Below are 22,811 nucleotides of genomic sequence, written 5' to 3' on the forward strand. Positions count from 1 at the left end.
CTGTAAAGATCATCAAATTTGCTGATGACACCACCGTCATCGGCCTCATCAAGGACGGGACCAATCAGCCTACAGATGGGAATTAGACCGGTTGGCCCAGTGGTGCAGCCACAACAACCTTGAGTTCAACCCCCCTCAAAACTGTTGAGATGATAGTGGACTTCAGGAAGAAGTCAGCTAGTGCATCTCCGCTAACGATTGCTGACAGTGTGGTATCACTAGTGGACTCATTCAAGTTCCTAGGGACCACAATCTCCCAGGACCTTAAATGGGGGTCCAATGCTGACACCACTGTTGGGAAAGCGCAACAGAGGTTGTTCTTCCTCAGGCAACTACAGAAGTTCAACATCCTACAGAAGCTTCTGCTCCTCTTCTACTCCGCGATTGTGGAGTCGGTACTGTGCTCCTCGATACTAGTATGGTACGGCTCCGCCAGCGCGAGGGACAGATGCAGGCTCCAAAAGGTGGTCAGAACCGCAGAGAAGATCATCAGGCCGACCTTCCCTCAGTCCAGGACCTGTACCTGTCCAGAGCTAAAAAGCGGGCAACGAAGATAGTAAAGGACCAGCTACACCCCGGCCACAGCATGTTTAACTTGCTTCCTTCAGGCAGGCGTTACAGGGCCATCACCGCCGGGTCCACCAGAAGCCTCAAAAGTTTCTTTCCCCAAGCGGTCCGCCTGCTGAACTCCTGAGCATTGACTGACTAGACATACATGTAACTCACTTGTGTCCCTACGGCAGGCATTCCCAACCGCGGTCCTCAAGGCACACCAACAGTGCAGGTTTTAGCTATATCCAGGCTTCAGCAGATGGTTAAATCAAAATAACTGAGGTACTAATTAAGTCACCTGTGTTCAAGCCTGGATATCACTAAAACCAGGACTGTTAGTGTGCCTTGAGGACCGTGGTTGGGAAACACTGCCCTACGGTATACCTATCTGTCTGAATTTACTTGCCCGCCCCTCCCCCGCCTGTTTATCTGTTACCTACTTGGCTGTTGTATAGAAAACCGAAGACAAATTCTAGTATACACAAGTATACCTGACCAATAAAGCTGATTCTGATTTATCAAAGCTTGGAAATATGGCTCCCACACACTTCCCGAGATGCCGCTTTCGCCAATCAGCCAGCGATGATCAGCAAGCACGGATCTTGAGTGAAAATGGTTGGATCGGGGCATTACCCCAATATATTTCAGATGTATGGAGGCCAAGATTTAATTAAAGTGGTCTATGTATTAACCCTTGGAGAGAGATAAAGTGGACATAGATAAAGAACCAACCAACCATCCAGCTCATTTTTTCAAACACAGCCTGTAACATGGCAGGACCTGATTGGCTGGTACTTTATCTCTCCCCCACCAATACATATGAAAGAACCCCTGGACGCATTTTGAATGAGAACTCCTATTCTGCCAGCTGGGCTGCCAACGGTTAAAGCTGCCGGGGACGCGCGCGCGAGCCTGCCTGGCTCGTCACGTGACGCGCTCCCCTGGTTTCCGCCCCTTCCTTCTCTCTTTCTCCCAACGAGATCGCGCACGCTCGTACGTGCGTCGCCCTCGCCGAAACTGCCTGGAAACCCCGTGAACAGAGAGAGCGAGATCGAACGATAGAGCGACAGGAACCGTCCGTGTCGTCAGGCCGCCCGGTGCCGTGAGGAGGAGGAGACGGAGCACCGGTGCCGGCCGCGGGTTTCGGGATTGGATTTCGTACCACAGGGACGCAGCGTGGGCCGTGCAGCAGTGTACAGCGCCGGAGGCCCGGGCCCATTGTGTCTGTCACGCCGCGGCCTAGGAGCGGAGCCGGAGCAGCGGGAGGACAGCAGCGTGGAAGCGGCGAGCAGGGACCTGTGTGAGGACTGAGTGCGGACTGAGCACGGACTCTGGGACATTGGGACTGTGCGGAGGCCCCGGGGTGTGGGAGGGAGGACACCCCCATGGCCCCTCTCCCGGCTCCCTGAGCCGCTGCTGTGTGTGTGCGGCCTGTGTGTGTGCTGTGTGCGGCCTGTGTGTGCTCCCATCCCCCTCCTAGCACTGCTGCAGCTGCTGCTGGGAACATGTCGTGTGTGCACTACAAGTTCTCCTCCAAGCTCAACTACGACACGGTGACCTTCGATGGCCTGCACATCTCCCTGGCCGACCTGAAGAAGCAGATCATGGGGCGGGAGAGGCTGAAGGCTGCGGACTGCGACCTGCAGATCACCAACGCGCAGACCCAGGAAGGTAATGGCCGCTCACATGTATCTGGGCTGCCTTGTGGTTAGCACTGGGCCCAGGCAGGGTGTTCTGTTTATCTGGGCTGCCTTGTGGGTAGCACTGGGCCCAGGCAGGGTGTTCTGTGTATCTGGGCTGCCTTGTGGTTGGCACTGGGACCAGGCAGGGTGTTCTGTGTATCTGGGCTGCCTTGTGGTGGGCACTGGGACCAGGCAGGGTGTTCTGTGTATCTGGGCTGCCTTGTGGTTAGCACTGGGCCCAGGTTGGTTGTGCTGGGTGGGCGCCCTCCAGCCCCTGAGAGAAATAGCCCTCTTCTGGTTGCTTGCTTGCTCCTGACTGGATAGTACGTAAGAGGCCACCATAAAGTCCTGGAGGGCCAGGATGTGCTAGGAGCTAACTTATGGGTCAGTTCAATTCAGCATGCTGTTATGTCAGAGAAGGCCGATTCTCGCAGACTTAACGGGGTGTTTTGTTGCGAGAACAGTCATTCTCCGACTAAAGTGCCCGGCGTGATGCTGGTTCAGCTGCGCTAAGGGCAGAAAAACAGCAATGCGCCAGTACTTTTGTCAGATTTCTGCTCGCACCCCCAAAGAGGGTGCGAGAAGAAATCCTCATGGCCGTCTCATTGCGCTGAATTGAATAGCACTGGGAGCTAATTCCTGACACTATTCAACCTGCACTGATTTGAATTGACCCCATAGATGTTTTCTATAGGTAAGAATGGTAATTTATATACCCTTGCTCCTGTAAGATAAACATAAGGGTTTATTCAGTTACGGCCGATGCCCGCAGTGCACACCTATGCTGCTCTTATGGTAGCCCCAAGAATACATACTGGTAATTAAATATATATAGCTATTGGGGGGGGGGGGGGGGGGGTTTGAAGTAAAATCCATGGTTTTGGGGACAATTAGTGTGCCATTGTGATTAGCCATTGGCAGCAGTTCACCCCTAATTAAAGTGACCCCTTTATGTTGAGTCGTAGCTCTTCTGATCAGTTATTGTCTGTTTGGTCCAATTTATTTGTATCTGTAATCAAGGCCTAACCACGGTAGTAAATTTGGTGTAGCCACTTGTCAATATATATTTTTTTAATAACAAAGATTAAAAGCTTTAATCGTCGTTGGGTGTTTACTGTTAAAATGTCCACAACGTATGCACTTCCCAATTAGGAACTATGCTGAAAAGCTGGCTTGTTTATTGACACTGCTAGTGTCACTAATTGGGCGTGATTCATGGAGTTTTGAGATTGCATAAACGCAGATGAATCACCAGTGTGTACCAGGCTAAATTATAGATTATGGTGTTTGTGTGTTACCAGGATGTAGACTTATTTGACCCATTATGTTTACCATTGGTATGCTTTGAGTTGATAAAGCAGTTCATGGCTACTGATATGAGGCACATGGGATTCAGGCCCATGTTTGCTGATCTCGTCATGTTACTGAATAGGACACTGAGAGGTCATCATCTGGGAATCGTGATATTGGATTCACTGTTCTTTCTATATTTTATAGAGTAGCTGGTTTTGCATTTGTGTTTATATGGGGGAAATGTATCGAACCTTGGCTGGAGGTAAATTACTAACCAAGTAGCTTCTGTCATCTTGTGCTAGAAAAATGACAGCTGCTAGAATGTTACTATTTTCTCTCTCCAAGTTTTGATACAACTCCCTCTAGGTCTATTGAAAGCCGGTACAATCAAAAATTGAACACTATTTAAGTTCTCTATGGGGGAAATTCAATTGTTTTTATTGCATCCGCCAATAAATGATGCCCGACAGCAGCTATTCAGTTGTTCAGTGGTTTGGGCACCCAGCAGCCTCAGATGTCACTTTTTTTTTTTTTTCCTCCTGAGGTGCGATAAAAAATGTGTGCAAACTCGGCACTTTGGGCATCCAAACAGTAGTTAGTACGTCCAAAGCAGGACTTTAGACTGGTTTATCCAGGTCATGCCAGCAGTACTTCTTGGTCTAATCCCCCTTACACCATCAGACTTGCATATACAGGTTGAATATCCTATACCCAAAATGCTTGTGACCAGCACTATTTTGGATTTTTCTGTGTTTTGGAATATTTATGTATCATATGGTATATCTGGGGGTGGGACCAGAGTCTGAACACAGAATGACTTTATTTTTCATATACACCTTATGCACATAGCCTAAAGGTAATTTTATACAATATTTTAATAATTTTGTGCATGACACAGTTTGTGTGCAATGAAGCATCAGAGAGCAAAGGTGTCACTATCTTGGTCGTGCCCGCAAAATATTTGAATATCAGATTTTTGAATATGGGTGACTCAACCTGTAATAGATATTAATATTACCACATCATTAAAGGGCCCTACACACTTACCGATCCAACGGTGGATACGGGCGACCCGGTGACGGGGGGTGAAGTTTCTTCACTCCCCCCGTCACAATAGCACTGCATGCTAATATGGACAATCTCGTCCATATTGGCCTTCATGCGTAAGCGACGGGGCACCAACGATTAACGAGCGTGGGGCCGTGCATCGTTAATCGTTGGTGCCTACACACTGCACGATATGAACGTTCTCGTTCATTAATGAACGAGAATGTTCATATTGTGCATTTTATCTTCCAGTGTGTAGGGCCCATAACATTTTATTTTGAACTGACTGCACTGGAGAATTGTGTTCACAACACTCGCTACAATGGGGTCAATTCTATTCAGCGACAGTTGAATAGCGCCGGGAGTTAGCTCCCGTCGCTATTCAATTCAGCTCATGTTATTCCCGACAGAATCAGCCTCGCGCCGGCCGCGTAACAGCACTTTTGTCGTATTTCCTCTCTCATCCCCCGGGGGATGAGAGAAGAATTCCTGACAATTGGTGTCACTTGGCGCTGTATTGAATAGTGCCGTGAGCTAACTCCCGGCGCTATTCAACTGTCGCTGAATAGAATTGACCTTAATGGGGTCGATTCAATTCAGCAACTTATGAATAGTGCCGTGAATTAGCTCCCGACGCTATTCAATTCAGCTGCTAGTTACCCGCAATTGCCGGGAATTCTTCTCTCATCCCCGGGGGATGAGAGAAGAAACCCGACAAAAGTGCTGCCTCGCGGCCGGCGCGAGGCTGATTCTGTCGGGAATCAGCCTCGCGCCGGGGAGTTAAGTCGGAGAATGCCCGTTCTCCCGACAATTCAACCTGTTTAGTCGGCGTGAACGGGCCATCGCCGACTTAACTGGAGCTGAATTGAATAGCGACGGGAGCTAATTCCCATCACTATTCATAAGTTGCCGAATTGAATCGACCCCAATGTGATCTTATTGTAGATGGGTTTACATTTATGCAATCCCAAATTAATGCAGTCAGATCATATGTGATGAAATTGTGTTGTGTCCTCCACGTGTTTGTTCCTTGTTGCCGTTTTTAGGGTAATATGTCACAGTTGTATAATTAAGTTGGATACACACAAAGTGAAAACAAGGGATAGGATACCAGATTCTGATATGAACTGCAGCAGAAATGATATTATCCTCCTGTTGTCAGTAGGGTGCAAACCTTTTGGTGCACAAGTGACTATAAATTGTACTAACTTGATTTAATAGTAAAAGGCTGGCTTCTGCATGAGGTTTACATATAGATGGCGAGTAGAGAATAATTAGTATGTTTTTGATCAGCTTTGTTTTAAGGGACTCTATTAAATTCAGCGTTAATTGAATAGCGCCGGCAGGAGCTTCTGGGGCTGTTCAGTTGAGTGTGCTATTACAGATGTAGCCACATTCATTCTGGCTACATCCGCACCTAGCCATATCCTGGCATTCACGTCTGGGGCGTGCATGCGTAACAGACGCAAAAACGCCCCATTCATTTGAATAGGAGCGTCTTTGTGGGCTGGTGCGGCTAGGTGCCGGATTGCTTAGCTGCGCCAGCAGTGCACGTTTTATGATGGAGCGTGGCTACATCTGTATGTAAGAGAATGCTGGTTCATACGCCTTTTAAACATGGTTTAGTTTTGGCAATCGGCATTCTCTGACTAGAGCCTGGCGTGATGCTGTTTCTGCCGCGCTCAGGTCAGAAAACAGCATCGCACTAGTGGTTTTGTCGGATTTCTGCTCGCACCCCTCAAAAAGAATGAATTGAATAGCTGCGGGAGCTCCTTCCGGGCACTATTCAATTCACACTTGAGTCGAATCGAGCCCATTGAAACAAGTTCTTTTGAATATCGTTAGAAATTATTTTTTTTAATTTGTGTTAAACGCTTGCTACCCTGATGCCATTATTATTATCATCCTTTATATGGCGCCACAAGGTATCTGCAGCGCCCAATTACTGAGTACATGAACAAAATAATCAAACAGGAAAATAGTGACTTACAGTTGAAGGCAATGGGGGTTATCAATTAGGTCCTTTTTTATTGCTTTGGCGAAAAAACTGAGCTTTCGCTATTTTTAGAGCGAATGGGGAGTCCCCATATTCAATAGCAGGGCTGTTTTCTTTTTTGCCTAGATGAAAAATTCAGCAGGAGCGATAAACATGTGGCTTGGTGAATCTACATGTTTTCTCCCCTGCACTACATGGACCGTTTTTGCCGGTGCCTTTTCACTATTTTTTTTTTTTTTTTTTTTAAACAACGAAAACTGCTTCAATTGAACAGAGAGAGAGGGCGAAATCAATAGCTCCGACATTACCGGAGCTAATTGCATACCCCTCAATATAGGACAAGTACAGAGTAAATGACCATAGCTACAGCAGCAGACGACACTGACATATGAGTATAAGGGCGGCAGAAAACCGTGGGGTTAGGTGTCTCCGAAGAAGGTTTAAGTAAGAGAAGGATAAGCACATGAGGGGTTGAGGGCCCTGCTCGTGAGAGCTTACATTCTAAACGTAACAATTGCGTCAAAAATCCTGCGCTTGATTATGGAGATCCATATTAACGTTGCAATCCATATGGGGTGTTTATCTTTTAAGTTGCACCTTAAATACTTTTGCTTGATTCAATACAACGCGCGTTGAATAGCACCGGGGTTATTCATTTTGGCGCAATGGTAAGTCTGAGAATGCCAGGTTTCCCAAACTGAACGGGGTAGTTTTGTTGGGAGAACAGGCACTTTCTGACTTGCGTGCCTGGCGTTATGCAGATTCCGCCTCGAAGGCCGAAATCAGCATTGCACCAGCACTTACCGCACTTCTGTGCGCACCTCTCAGGGGTGTGTGAAGAAATCCCACCGTCTGCTGTTACTGCGCACTGAATTGAATAGCCTCAGGAACTTAGGGGCAGATGTATTAACCTGGAGAAGGCATAAGGAAGTGATAAACCAGTGATAAATGCCCCGGCCAATCAGCTCCTAACTGTTAATTTACATATTGGAGCTGATTGGCTGGTGCATTTATCACCTTGCATTTATCACTGGCTTATCACTTCCTTATGCCTTCTCCAGGTTAATACATCTGCCCCTTAATCCCAACTCGTATTGAATCAAGCCCTTTGTTTTTTCCCCTCTCATGTATAATAGCTGCCCTACAAATCATTAACTCCTATTCATAATCTCAGTGGGGTCGATTCTATTCGGCAACTTAAGAATAGCGTCGGGAATTAGCTCCCGACGCTATTCAATTCAGCTCCAGTTAAGTCGGCGATGTCCCGTTCTCGCCGACTTAACAGGTAGTTTTGTCGGGAGAACGGGCAATCTCCGACTTAACTACCCGCGGCGATGCTGATTCCCGACAGAATCAGCCTCGCGCCGGCCGCGCGGCAGCACTTTTGTCGGGTTTCTTCTCTCATCCCCCGGGGATGAGAGAAGAATTCCTGACAATTGCGGGTCGCTAGCAGCTGAATTGAATAGCGTCGGGAGCTAATTCCCGGCGCTATTCTTAAGTTGCCGAATAGAATCGACCCCAGTATGGCTGCCAGATGCAGGCATGTCATGTGACTGTGGTTGCCTTGGTAGACTCAGTCATTAATGGCAAACTGAAGAAATAAAACCAAAGGGAAAATGTAAATACCTACATTATTCTTATAGGCATCCTTTGTGTTTTGTTTAGTTTTTATGCCAATGGCATTGTGGCTTTAACTTTTCTCAAAGAGGAAGCTTGAATAAATACTTTTGAGTGGTGGTGTTTGGTTTTCATCCTTTGTGGTCCCATTTACCACCCAGTATTTGGAGTGCATAAGGCACATTTTATGGCAATTTAATCTCTAGCAACTAAATACATGAATGTAAGGATAAATGATTTGTATGTTTTCCTGGCTAGGTGACATTGTATTGAGACCAGAGAAAGGTGCTTCTTGTGCACTTTTGTAACCTTTGTAATAGCTGCATGTGTTTCACATGTCTCAAGGGATGAGATACCTGCTAATTGTTATGAGGTTTTTTTCCCAAGTGGACTTAATTGCAATGTTGCCTTTGTTACAAATCTTTCCATAGTAATGTCTATTTCCGAAACACTACGAATACTGTTTTTTCATTTGTAAATGCAAAATGGGTTTGTCTGTTCCAGTTCTCAGATCGGGAAGCAGGCAGAAGTCAATGGGGGCGATTCAATTGTTTTATGTGCGCCTGATATCCCATTTAAGTGATGGGAGATCGGGTGGCGTTATTCAATTAATGTTTTTTTTCCCCCAAACGGAGCAACAATTGAATTGCTCCATTGGACCCCTGGCAGTAACAGCCGCTGGTGATAAGTTGTCATCGTTTGATTGTTAGCACTTTGCTATCTGTAACAATTTAGTTTTGGGGCGGAGTTTGATATATGAACACCCATTTACTTTCCCTGCTCTATTCGTCTCATCCACTGCTTTAACACAGAACTCTGTTCTGAGTGGAAATTGTGGAGGGAGTGGCATTGATACCTGCTTTACGTTCGAAGAGGTGCAAGTTGTCATGTATTCCATTAGATAAGCCAAACTCCATACGAATAGACTCCTGATGGAGCAATTCAATTGTTGCTCCGTTTGTGCACCATTAGTATTGACGCAGCGGGTTTAGCCATCTAAAGCAGTGGTTAGGGCACCCAAACTTTGGCCTTTGCACCCAGTTCTACTCGCACCTAAGAAGGCTGCGTGAAGAAATGTCTTCCCCATGGCTAACAGGGTTCTAAACAGCGCAGCATTTGAATTGCTCCTTTTACGCCCTGTAGTGGTAGCTGCGACAGAAAACAATTGAATCACTACCCCATAGTGCACAATAGCATGAGGATTTTTCTATTTTTTCCCCCTTTTTTTAATTCAGTATTACAGCGCAATGTATTGATGCTGCCATCTTTAAACTAAACATCGAGTTGTATTGCGGTGGCTGAGACCTGTTATATTTCATTTGAATGCACTTGTGTGTGTGTGGAGGGTGTACTTGGTGTTATAAAGAGGGAAGCTTGTATATAGAAATGATCTACATAAGTTTTGAAAGATTGTGTAGAGTATATAAAATGGTCACCTGCCAACTTGTTTATATCTTTAAGATTTTCATGTAAAATCTGTGTTGGAAAGGTCTAACCTGCAGCTTTCTTTTCTCTGCCCACTGTAGAGTACACTGATGAAACGGCCCTTATTCCCAAGAACTCATCTGTCATTGTCCGGAGAATTCCCATTGGAGGAGTGAGAACTGCAACCAAAACATATGTCATGTAAGTTCCAGTGTAACACATTATAGCCACACTGTTACACAGACGTTTCAGTATCACAATCTGTCATGTTTCTAGTAGTAAGCCAACGTCTGTTTCTGTGAGTGATATAACATTTTTCCATTCCATCTGTTTGCATAAACCTACTTGGTATCATTGAAATAATTACTGTATAGTTCAGCTGGCAGAGATTGTGTGTGATCCTAAATATGCCTCCTGAATACAATAGCCGTAAAGGCCCATATACACTGGGCGATTTTGAGCTCAAAGTAGCTCACTTTTGCCATTTTGAGCTCAAACTCGACCCCCTCCCCCTTGAACATCGCTGGGCACAGAAAAATAGCTCATTGTGTATGCACGGAGTTATTTTCCAGCCATCGATGTTCATGATCATCGCTGGGCAAAAACGCCAAGTGTGTATGCACCTTAAACGGGTTGCAGTGGAAATGTATCGTTATCACATCGGCACAGTAATAAGAGATTAATTTGGTCAACAAAGGCATGAAACCCTGCGCATCAAAGGTGGGCACCCTGTTGTAAGTAAATATCCCATTGTACCCTGGCAGCCTGTTGCAATTCCACAGTTGCTAGAGAGACAGGTTGCCCACTTGTGAACTGCATGCTACTCTAATGGCTTACTCAGGCGTTCTCTGTTTTAGCGTCTGGTTATTCTGTCTTGAGAAATACTAATTGATTTTTATTTTTGTGTTTCCTCATTTACATTCTAGAAGTCGTGCCGAGCCAGTGAGTGGACCATCAAAAGCAGTATGTAAACCCACAATCACCCTTTTCCTTATACCTCTTAACTCCAGCATTTACACCACAGGCACAAAACCTGCTCTCTCTCTTTGTGGTTCTGTTAAACCTGTGAATTGTATATACTATGTATTTTTGCCCACTGCTCCTAATTTGCACTTTGTGTGAAAGTGTGCTCCTCCTTACACTGTATTTTATATTGAATGGTAAATGATTTCCTGTTATACAGGACCTTGTACCGTCTGTATGATCGGTCACTTGTGAACATGCTGTCATGTTCTGTTTCACTACGAGATCTGTTTTGTATAGGTCTTATTGTATTGTATACTGCAATAAAGTATTGTGTTTCACAACGTAAAACAAAATCAATTTTTGCTCTTCATGGGAAAGGGATGTTTATAATTACACCTGGCTTTGTGTTTTTCGCATATGTGCTATGTTTTAAAGGTGTGCATTTAATCGTGACTTGCCTTTCTCTATATGAAATGTTTTCTTGCAGTATGTTTTGTATAACTCTTTTACATACACCTCACCATTCAGATACTGTTCCCTGGTTTGATGTAAGCCATGCAGTCTAGTCCTATCTTTCCAGCAGGTAGATGCAGATTTTGCTTCGCTCCTCTTTAGGGTGTGAAGAAACATCTGCGCTGTTGATGGAAAAGGTCACATCCCCGGCACCTTGAGGCTACTGATACTAATTGCATTACCTTCTTAGACTACAACAAAACCACAATTAGAAAAATTACTTAATCACATTGATTAGATTTCAGTGTATTCCATGTTGGAACATCGGCACCATATGCAGACAGGCTAACTGTATGTTGGTGTTCGGTAGAATTATAGAATATCTATACATGCAATATTGTATAGAGAAACTTTTTAGGGTATTTAGGGCATATTAATCTCTAACAGGTGGGGAATAAAAAAAGCACCAGCTCCAGAGACTTAAGTTTGCATCTAATACTCTATGCAGTTCAGTTACTGATGTGCTGCTGAGCACGCATCATCCAGTTTTACGGAACCTCCAGAATTGCCTGCGTACTTCTAAGGGGTGCGAGGCAACACTTGAGAAGTGGATGAACGGCACATCACATTGCAACAAAATATTTTACCTTGATGTAAACATCTGTAAGTGTTTATAGACTATTATCTTGTCTACAAATGCTACCCCTAACAGTATGGGCCTTTAAGCATCTGTTGAAGCAAAGGTCTCCTTAGTACTTTATTCACTTTGATTTGACCATTTGGTCTCTCGAGCATGGATATCCTTAAAACTTAAACTGCTGGGGGGGCGCCTGTGGGCTGAGTTTGGAAAGCCCAGGTGTAGATATTTGGGGTCGGGTATGGGTGACCAGAGCTTGGGATCCCATGGTTTAGAATGCCGATATGGGGGAGGAGAATTCGTCCCTGTTAGTAGGCATGCCGACTGTCGGGCGTTCAAGTGTTCGGGATCCCATCGTTGGTAATGTGACCGGCGGTGTTCTGACCGCCGGTCACATGACTACATCCCGATGTTTGAGTGGTGTTGTATTTGTGCTTTGAGCTATAGTGGGTTTCTAGCTAGATAACACCCATTGTCCTATTCAGTTAGGCATGGGATGTACACCGGGCATTTATCTCCCGAGTTAAGTACCATGAACTATTCAATTATATCCCGCAGTAAGCCACATATCCCACGGTTAACGCATAATAAGGCATACATTTTTTGGTTAAGTGCATGGGGCTTTCCTGTTACCGCGCACAGTAAGCCCCAAGGTTGCACTTAATACAGGTTTCTGTTCATAACCTCCTCAGGTACATGCAGAACTCTGTATTAAGTGCGCCCTCTGGGCTTATAGCAGCCAGTAATTGACGGGCACTTAACCTGGCTGCTAAAAGGTGGCAGTAAGTACTGGTCTAAATTGAGCATGCCCCTGTGTTCAGATCACTTGTGCTCCTGTGCTGACACATTGAAGTCCCCTGTCCACTGGAGTGCTTACACTCGGAAACCATGAGTGCTAGCGCTTTCTAGCTAGAACGGCTTCTCGTTCAAAGTACCAGAGTTCACTCTGTTTTTGTTTTTTTTACAATCCCCCCTAATTGTCAGCCTTGTTATTGCCTACAATGCGATGGCATTGTGCTATTCATAAGGGTGTTGTGTACTTATGCTATATACTAAATATGTTATGTACAAAAACGGTTTTATTTTATGTACACTGACGAGTTCCGAGTCACATGATTGTCAGCTGAATGAGCCGTTAATTTTGCTCCTTTCCCATTAAGATGTTTTACATTTATTTACATATCAATACAAACCGCACCTAACAAGTCATGTTAATGTTAATGTTGCTCTCAAACTATGCTCTGATTTAAAACCAAAGATAGGTTTTCCCATGAAGATCAGACCTTTTAATACAAGAATTAAATTCATTATTTAGTCTGCACAAAGTGCCTTTGCAGATATATTTATTTCGCAACATTTGTAAGAACCTGGTGCTCTGCTATTGCTCAGTCATTAGCTAAATATATATAGAAAATTGCAAACATCACATAGAAGTCTGGTAGCCAACAATGCACATTTTCCTGCCCATCTGTATGGGTTAGGAGGTAAAACAAGTGCATCTGAAGAAATGGCCAGAATACAGTCCCCTCACGTCCACCTCTGCTAAATGAATTGTCCCCTTATTCTATCACTAGGGCAGGAATATTTGGGTCTTTCCTCAGCAATAACGTTTGCCACAGACGCATGGATAAATGTACACACTTAGCAGAAAGAATGATAGGCCCGTATTGTGCTGCTTCTGCACTCAGCGGAGATGACAGGGACACATGGTTGCTGGTCTGTTTCCTGCACACATCACAGTTCTTGTAGCATGGTTATACTTACCCTGATGTCTCACTGACTTACCTCTTTAGTCAGTGCTTACTGGACATCTTGTTACGTCAGGCACAGTGCACATCTTGTGTGTGGAATCTCTGTTAATCTTAAATGTACTGTATATGCAGTATTCAAGCATGAAAGAGAACCTCACTGTTATAGCCCCCTTAACTCCGTATGAGTTGCAAATTGAAATCAAGGCCCAGATTTATCAAGTCTTGGAGAGTGATGAATAGCACGGTGATAATGTCAACAATCGGCGCCAAACTCAATTTTTTCAAACACTGGGGCAGATGTGTTAAGCCTGGAGAAGGCAAAAAGAAGTGATAAAGCAGTGCTAAGTGCAAGGTGATAACGCACCAGCCAATCGGCTCATAACTGTCGATTTACATATTGCAGCTGATTGGCTGGTGCATTATCACGTTGCATTTATCACTTCTTTATCACTTCTTTATGCCTTCTCCAGGCTTAATACATCTGCCCCACAGCTTGTAACATGGCCGTTAGGAGCGGAATGGCTGGTACTTTATCACTGTGCAGTTTATCACTCTCCAAGGCTTGATAAATCTGGACCCAAGTTATCTACTGTGAGCTGGATGCAGCAGAGTCTTGCACCCCTTCCTTTTACCCATTCACAGTAACAACATGGATGCCTGTTTATGACCTAGAAGCCATAGCAGAAACATGACTGTATTGCAGTTCTTGTCAATTTAAAGAATGTATGCAGCAAGGCTTGTAGAGCCATTTATTCCCCTCTTTACATGGGAGTGTATTAATCTGACATTTAAACCAAGCCTGAGTTTGCATTTCCAATTTACTGAGCAGTTCCGAAGCCTAACCGGGAACCATCAGATTCCTCCGTTAGAGGCATTTACAGTAATGTGTACGTAACATTCCCCCATCTACCCAGTTAGCAGAGTCCCGGGGGGTTAGGAGCCCAGCAGCTGCGAGGCATGCTCCCTGCTGTAACAAACTGATTGAATCCACAGCGCTGCTTCACATCCTCTCTGCAGACTAATGACTAGGAGAAAGCATCTGTTCCGTTTTCCCAAACTGTATGGCCCCTAGCAGGGAAACGCTGCATTTCAGATGATTGGGGGCATGATACATAAAAGGGACTGTTGGCTAGAAGTATAGCCCTGACATACTGCCATTACCTCATTCCATCTTCTGTCAAATGTTCTCCTATCATTCCCAAATGCTGCTGACGGAACGTTTGGAATAATTGACCTTTGTTTATTTGTGATCCTGATTTCCTCTTAATGTGTTTTTTTTTTTTTTTTTAATCTTACTGCTAGTACTTTTCACTAACACTCCGTTTCATGCCCAGGAGGATACAAGTTGTGTTGCTCATATGATGTAATACGCAAATCATTTGCTGTACCAATTGTCCAAAATTCAAGTTTGAATTAACCTGTTATCTGAGTGGCTATTGTATTTGCATTGCTTTGCAAGTATTTGAACCTTCCTATACAGCTCTGTTCCCTACAATAATTTGCATTTTTAGTTTTGTTAGCATGTGTATAAAATGAGTCACATGTGTTTTTTTTAAATAAAATTACAATTTATTTTAGCCGTTTGTGTTCCTTTGAAATGTGTATTGCATTTGAGTGTTATTGCTAAGTTGCATCTGCTGTTCTGTTAATTTATTGTGTTCTTACACTGCTTCATGAACTAGAATCTGTGCTATTAATTCACATTAAAAATTGACCCAGAGATCCGAAAATGTATCCATTTCGTAACACAGCCAGTAGACCCCTAGAACAGTTGTTACAAGGGGGCGTATGCATCAACGCTTGGAGTGTGATAAAGTACCAATCAATTCCAGTCATTTTTTTCAGTTACAGCCTTTAAAATGACAGGAGCTGAATGAGTTGGTACTTTATCTCTCTACAATCGTTGATGTATGTGTGCGCCAAGATGTTCTTGAGCGTAAACAATGTTGCATTTATCAGCTGACACAATGTGGCAATTCAATTGTCTGTACGCAAATATCTGGGGGGGGGGGGGGGGGGCGACATATTTCAGCTTGCAGCCTACCAAGGCGCGAGCTAAAATGTGCGCTAAATCTGCTATTTGGGCACCCAAAGCAGTACCTTAACAGTCACTTCTGGACACGCACATGCCCAGGGGCGAGAACAATTGAATTGCTTTGATGGCTTTCCACGGAACAATTGAAAACTGCCCAATTGGGGGGGGGGGGAATCCAATTACCCACAAACATTTTGCTAAGGGTGCAAGTTGCGGCTGTGTATAAATGCTGCACCAAATTTTGCCTCTCTCGTGGCCCCTTCTAGTGCTAGACTTGCACATTTTTGCTCGCAGTCCTATGGGGCTCAAACAAAAATCTACGAGTGCAAATGCGGCATATAGCTGTAATTACTCGCTTCATGACTTCATCGTGAGTAATTGGATCCCCCCCCCCCCAATGTATTTCCTTGAAAGGTTTCTTATGTGTTTAAGATGTCAACTGTTTGAGACTGTATAGACATTGTACAGTGTCGTGGAACGCTGCTAGTCCTATTGTAATGAAGAGCATGCTGCCACCTCTCCGTACCATACTAAGGGCAATTTTTTTTCAATATTTATTGATCTGTGAAATGTAGCGTTAGTACATCCGACCCCCCTGATAAAATTACATCAGCTTCCCACCCAACTAATATCCCCTTCTATCTTTCATTAAAGAACAATAATGTAAGCCTCTACAAAGTTTAATAACACAATTAAATATTAATAATGTTTCATTAAGATCCTATTAGGTCACGTCGGTCACTTAAGATCCCATTAGGACGTTTTCGTTGGGGGGGGGGGGGGGGGGGGGGTGTTGGATACTGTTGAGTTCTATAAAGAGAAGAAACCCTAAAAGATCCCATTAGGACGTTTTCGTTGGGGGGGGGGGGGGGTTGTTGGATACTGTTGAGTTCTAAAAAGAGAAGAAACCCTAAAAAAAAAAAAAGTTTGCTATTATTCTAATATCCAAGTCTAACCCTACCCAAAGTGTATTTTTAGCCAACACCCTGTTCCTACAGACAAGCAGAGCCATGATTATTGGATCATCTTTCGCTTTTGGATTAGAGGCTGTGTCAGCCTGGATGAATTAATCCTGGAGAAGTGATAAAGCAGTGATAAGTGAGAGGTGATAATGCACCAGCCAATCAGCTCCTGTCATTTTTTCAAACCCGTAATGATGGGATCAGTATGATGTCCAGGCGGTCAGGATACCGGTGGTGAGTGCAGCGTGCCCTCGTGAGCTTGCCACGCCTCAGACCCTGTGGTGACCTTTGGTCGCCACAGGGTTATATTCCCCCTCGGGTGGTAGCGTGGACCACCACCCAAGTGGGGATTCTAGCCGGCAGTCGGGATTCTGACTGCCAGTATTTCACCGGGTGTCGGGATTCCAGCGACTGTATCCTGACAGTCGGGATCCCGACAGCCGGTAAATTGACTGCCTCCCGTAATGATTGATTTGGTGCGTTATCACCTTCCACTTATCACTGCTTTGTGACTTGTTCAGGCTTAATACATCTGCCCCAGAGAACTCTAATGGTTTGCTAGGGGTTGGCTTAAAATATAGTTCTTTAAGTTTTCTTTCAAACTGTATCTCCAGTAGTTTTCTTTTCTTTTTCTTGCTCCTGCAGTAGCCACCATATAAAAACCACAATCTAGGACCTAAATGAAAGTATCCGACTTTAGAAAAGAGACACCATCCACCAAGACTGGTCAGATTTAATGTTTTCACGATAACCTTATACAATAAGTCTCACAACTTTTTATTTACAGTTAGAGGGAATCGGTACGAGATCCCGGCGGTCAGGAGACCGACGCGGCGAGCACAGCGTGTCCTCTCGCTGCGCTCGCCATGCTTCGGGCCTGGTGGCCACAGGTTTCTTTTCCCCTCTGACCACCCAAGAGGGGTAACCAACCTGCGGTCAAGACTCCGACTGCCGGTATTTCAGCTGGTATCGGGATTCTGGCGTCGTGACCTGACCGCCGGGATCCCGAGAGGCGGTCATTTGACTGCCTCCTATTTATAGGGCCTACTTGTAGGTAGCAAATGCCCACTTTTTCCCCACTGCAGACCACTTTTTAAATTTCAGGTGAATAAGCCCCCCTCCTATTAAGTACACAGGTGCAGCTGTGCTAAACAGAAGAACAAGTAAGAGTCTCTTCCATGCTCCAGTCTCCTCTTTGCCACATGAAGCCGCTGTAAGCTGACACATGCCACAATGTCCAAACCACAGCAGCACCCCTGCAGCATGTCCCAGGATTCTGTTAAATGCGTCATCTGCTTTCCAAGGTCACGCTGATAGAATACCGGAACATGCCACAGCGAGGCTTGTAGTGTAATTACTATGCAGGTCCTCTAGTAACAGGTATATTGTCAGTCCTACTAGCTTGGCTGGTGCAGAGGAACTGAGCATGTGTGACTGACACATACACACACTTGCACAGTATTTTATTGCAGTACTTATATGTAGTTATTTTGTACATTCCATCTAGGCAGATTTTTCCTTGCACTGTGTTGCTTATAAGCCCTATCCAACTGCAGTGAAAATTACCCCTGCCTATATGCCATAATACAACGCAGTGTATTTTAGTACAAGTTACAGGTGACATGGACCAAAGGTGAAGATGTTTGTCGGTGAAAGCAGTCTTTCGTGATGTGCTTATGATTTTATATGTAATTCATCTGGGAAGAAAATGTACAATTCAGGCAAAGTCCAATCATTTAGCGTCCTTCATTTCCGTCCTCTAAGAGAGACGTGTGATCCTGTGTAGCCTTTATAAAGGCATGATTGTCCTGTCTGAAGGAGTTTTATTGATTTTTATTTTTTTTAACATTTAGCTCTGCCTTTTTTTTTTTTTTTTTTTTTTTTTTTTTTATCTTTTAATTAGCTTTTCCCTTAGTTTCTTTGTTTAGCTTTTGTATTGTAATTGTATTCTATTTGTGGAATTCAATTCAAAGCTTGAGACACGATATGCCATTCTAGAACGGCACATTGTACCAGACAACCTATAGAAGTGTGGTGACGACACTACGGTAAATGGCCAATATGTGCAGCTGGGCACCATCTGGATTTTTGGCGGGATATCACTTTTAATTGAATACCCCCTATAGATTTCAAACAAACGTATGTACAGATGTGTCTTCATGCATGTTTGCTGCAGGCACACCAAACAGCCCCGCTTGGCACGCCTGGTCATATGAGAATATTCTAGCACCCGGTGGGTTTTTTTCTTTCTTTCTTTCTTAGGGCGAAAAAAATGCATCTTAGTCGCACAGCAATGCTACTAGGCCGCACGAGGAGACTGCGCTAATTATTTGATAATATCTGTGTGCGACCGAGTCACTTGACAATTAACATTGCACATTTTGACCCATACTGAGCAACGTTTACTTTATCGTTAAGTGTGTATACCGCAGCCGCCTAGTGATGCGCAATGGGTCGTTAACGACCCTCTGTGTTGGTCATGCATGCAGCTCAATTTGGACTCATCGTCCAAAACTACATGCTCTGGCCGGCCGCAGCATGATGTCACTGTGTGATATCATTAGTGATATCGCACAGTGCGGATGCCCGCCGTCGGGCGGCCCGGGAGGGGGAACACTAGGTGCTCATCTAGCACATATGAAGTGCTACAGTGTAGCAGCCACAGCTTTTATCCAATACAAGGTCTGTTCTGCTCCATATACATACTCAGCCACACGCAATATACAAGTGTCATACATCAAATTAATCAGTGACGTTTTTTTGTGCGTACTAGTCGCATTGCGTTGCGACTAAAGGTGGGTACACACTGATAGATCTGCCGATCAATTGATCTGCAGATATATCTATCTATCTATGGACGGATCGGGCAGTGTGCTGTGCATACACACTGCCCGATCCATCAGGGACTGACGTCATGAACTGGGCGGGCGTGTACACACGCCCGTCCAGTTCAGCTGTCAATCGCTGCCAGCCGCCGCAGCATGTGTACGGGCGGCCGGCTGGTCGCCCGTACACCCACAGCAATGCGCCAATATATCTGTATATATATTGGCCGTCAGCTGTGCTGCGGGGCCGATGCGATAGGCCTGTGAACAACTAAGTTCGGACATATCGCCCGTACACACTGGCCGACGGACCCGCAATATATCGGCCATTCAATAGAACGGCCAATATATCGGCAAAGGGGGAACCCCACCGTAAGACGCATTTTCGGCTAGACTCCTGCGCTAGCAGATTGCATTGGACCTGTTGGCGCACTCACACCAGGCATCTCATACTGCGTAGCGTATTGATGCTAGCTGTATTGAGGACACCTCTGCATATCTACTAATTAAATTGGTTTTGTGGTCTCTTTAGAGGCTGATTTACAAATAGTCATGATAAGAGAGATCTTTCATTGTCTATACTAGCCGGCAACCGTAAGTGACTTACTGCAGGGGTGGTTGGTCAAGTGTGACATTTCATGTTTTTCTGTCAGCCACTAGGGGGACACTGGCACAAGTTCAAGACTGTGGGGTGATGATGGTGACTTACAGGGAGCTGGCATTTTAAATAAATTAATCTCTTAGCTGCATTCACTGCTGATACTTTCCACAGTGGACTGGAAAACATGAACTTGTTAGGGGTACTTGGCCTTTCCTGACTTACTACTTAGCGGACCAGTCGGGATACTTAATTAGCATGCGTGGCCTGGTGTTGCCATGTCACGTGCGCTGAACCTGGAGTCTGGTCCTTGGCTTCCAGGTGCAGATCCGGTAAATAGAAAAATAAAAAAAGAAACCTTTATTTTTATATAGTTTTAAGTAGATAAAATGCTTTTATTTGAATAATAAAGCACTTTTTCTGGATACTGCATGGCGATGGCATAGGAGGACAGCCGGTGGCGGTGGTTACACTGCTGTTCTTAGATATGCGCTAGAAGTAGCTTGTAGTGATAACCGATGATGAGCATCTGATCCTGTGGGTAATTAATAGGGAGAATCCCCTATATCTGGTATAAAAACAACATAAGATTTTGCCAGATTTGAGGTGTTCACCGTTTCGTTACATATAGGAAATGTTCTATTCGATTATTTGTTGATTTTTGACCAATCTCATAAGTTACCGTTTACATCCTACATGGTATATGTAATATTTTACGATGCAGATCTGATTTAAGCTGGTGAATTGCAGTATTGCTCATTTTATTTTTAGGCGGACTGGTTGTAAATTATTAACTTGGCCAATTACTTCAATTCCCAGCCATCTGCCAGGTGTCCATAACAATTATGCACGGTTTGCTTTAGAGAGGTTTTCCCTACATTAATATAAAATCTGACCAGGCATCCTCCCCATTAAAAATATTTGGTATGGATATTTAGAGTCAATGCATCATCATACCGCTGGCACTTATGCTTGTCGCCCTCCAGTTCGTTTCATTAACAGCACTGCGGCGAGTCAGCCATAGGCTTTGTGTGTTCCCGGTGATTCAGCGGCAAAGGAGGCCCCTCCTACCACACCAAAATATCCTGTTCTGAAAGGGAAGGGGGTTGGTTAAATGCAATATAAAAGTTGAAACCCCAGTTTATAATGACTATAATATGAATACAGAATCCTAGTCTCACCAGTGACCCAAATTTAAAGATCATTGCACTGAAATGTATTTTACAGTTACCGTTGCACCTGTCTTATATTTCTGTGGTATGTAGTCTTGGGAGGGGAGGGGGGGGGGGGGGAGGTTTATACACTGCAACAATGTGTGCCCGATGGAGAAATTCAATTGTTTTCAGCGCCAGTTAATTATCGTGCAGGTTTCGCTCCATTTTACCGGGTTTATTAGCGTGAAGCGGCTAAACCAGTCTGAAGTCCTGTTACTGTGCCCAAACATCCATTTGGAGTACCAAGTCAGTGTGTGTGCACATTCTCTGTTCGCCACCTCATCAGGCTGCGAGTAGAAATATGTGCAACAGAGCGGAGCAACAATTGAATTGCGCTGTCATGCATCCATTAATTAGCGCGACACGATAAACCATTTATTCCCCCCACCACCACCAAATCATGTATACAGTGACCATGCGGCCATGAGAATGTTACAAGTAAAGCATCGTTAATGCTATAATACTTGCACATTTAAAATGCTTTCAGCATTATAACCATGTCGTGATATTGTTGCCTGACTGTCTGTTTAGTCACTGTACTCATAGGGTGGAATTCAAATGTTGTTCCACTGGCAGTCAGTAGATGGCGCTCAAACAGAGCTATTCAATTGTATCTCTGTTCGGGCGCGATGACTGCCACCATCTGCGTTTCAGCTCACAACCCCCAGGGGGGTGGTGAGCGGAAATGCACGATAAAGTGACCCGATTGGGTGCCCAAATGGCACTATTCGCGATCGGGCCCAGCACTTTGGTTGGGTTTAGCCGCTTTACGTTGCTAAACCCAACCTCTATGTGTACAATAATGGGCTCAATTGAATATCGCGCCCCTCCCCCGCGATATGGAGATCAGGCGCGATAATTGAATACCACTTTTCCAATGCCAAACAAGCCCCACCATTTGCTTTTTATACTGATCTCATTAACGCTGTATTATGCATAACTATCTCTGTTATAGTTATGAGAATGTATGATAGAGTGACCTGGGCGCCCCCTTTCAGTGGCTGGGTGCAGAAGTAATTACTGATTCACTTTTTTATCCCGTATAATCAGTAAATATCTCAAAATGAATGTCATCCAATTATAAAAATGACAATAAATTTAATACAATGAGATAAAACAAACATGCATAAAATATTTCTAAGGACAAATGTCCCAAACTCAGAATGAAATCGTACCCATAGGGTAGCAAAGGAGCCGCAGGTGGTATATACGGCAGGGTGGTCCAGACTTCACCCTGCTCTGGCTCCTAAGCTTACCAGTGGAAGTCTATCCGCAAACGTCCTGGATCCGGAAGTGTGGATGTCCAATAGCCTTGGCTATAATTGGATGACATTCATTTTGAGATATTTACTGATTATACGGGTTAAAAAAGTGAATCATCAGTAATTACTTCTGCGCCCAGCCACTGAAAGGGGGCGCCCAGGTCACTCTATCATACATTCTCATATCTGTTTCATTTGGGGGTAAGGGAAACCCCTCAGTGTGTCCAAGGCAGCACCAAAAACTTTCAGCGCCCAACGAGTTACTCCAAATTCCATTTTTGCATAGATCTCTGTTATAGTGTATGTGTACCTTTTCTATCCATGACCCTGTGGCAGTTGTACTTCTTCTCTGCAATAAAAATACATGCATTACAGTATGAACTAGGATACTATCTATATTGAATTAAACGTGTTATACACAATGTAAATCTTTATTTTGCTGTTCTCAACCAAAAGAAAACCCATTCTGAGGAGCCTTATACCTGTATAGGTTGAC

The 22,811-nt window shown here is 44.5% G+C and overlaps 1 protein-coding gene across 4 annotated transcripts in view; it reads left to right on the forward strand.

The window, feature by feature from the left end:
- Positions 1-1,403: 1,403 nt before the first annotated feature.
- Positions 1,404-22,811, forward strand: part of RBBP6 (RB binding protein 6, ubiquitin ligase) — a 47,415-nt gene continuing 26,007 nt past the window's right edge. Inside the window, exons 1-3 of one of the 4 annotated variants that reach the window (XM_063934747.1) lie at positions 1,404-2,223; positions 9,714-9,813; positions 10,539-10,575. In XM_063934747.1, coding sequence (XP_063790817.1) covers positions 2,058-2,223; positions 9,714-9,813; positions 10,539-10,575 — 303 coding nt within the window. In that variant the 5' untranslated portion in view covers positions 1,404-2,057. Of the gene's footprint in view, positions 2,224-9,713; positions 9,814-10,538; positions 10,932-22,811 lie in introns of those variants that run through there. The other 3 variants (XM_063934749.1, XM_063934750.1, XM_063934748.1) reach the window with 3 other exon arrangements.

The sequence above is a fragment of the Pseudophryne corroboree genome, chromosome 7, assembly GCF_028390025.1.
Source record: "Pseudophryne corroboree isolate aPseCor3 chromosome 7, aPseCor3.hap2, whole genome shotgun sequence".
Lineage (NCBI taxonomy): Eukaryota > Metazoa > Chordata > Amphibia > Anura > Myobatrachidae > Pseudophryne > Pseudophryne corroboree.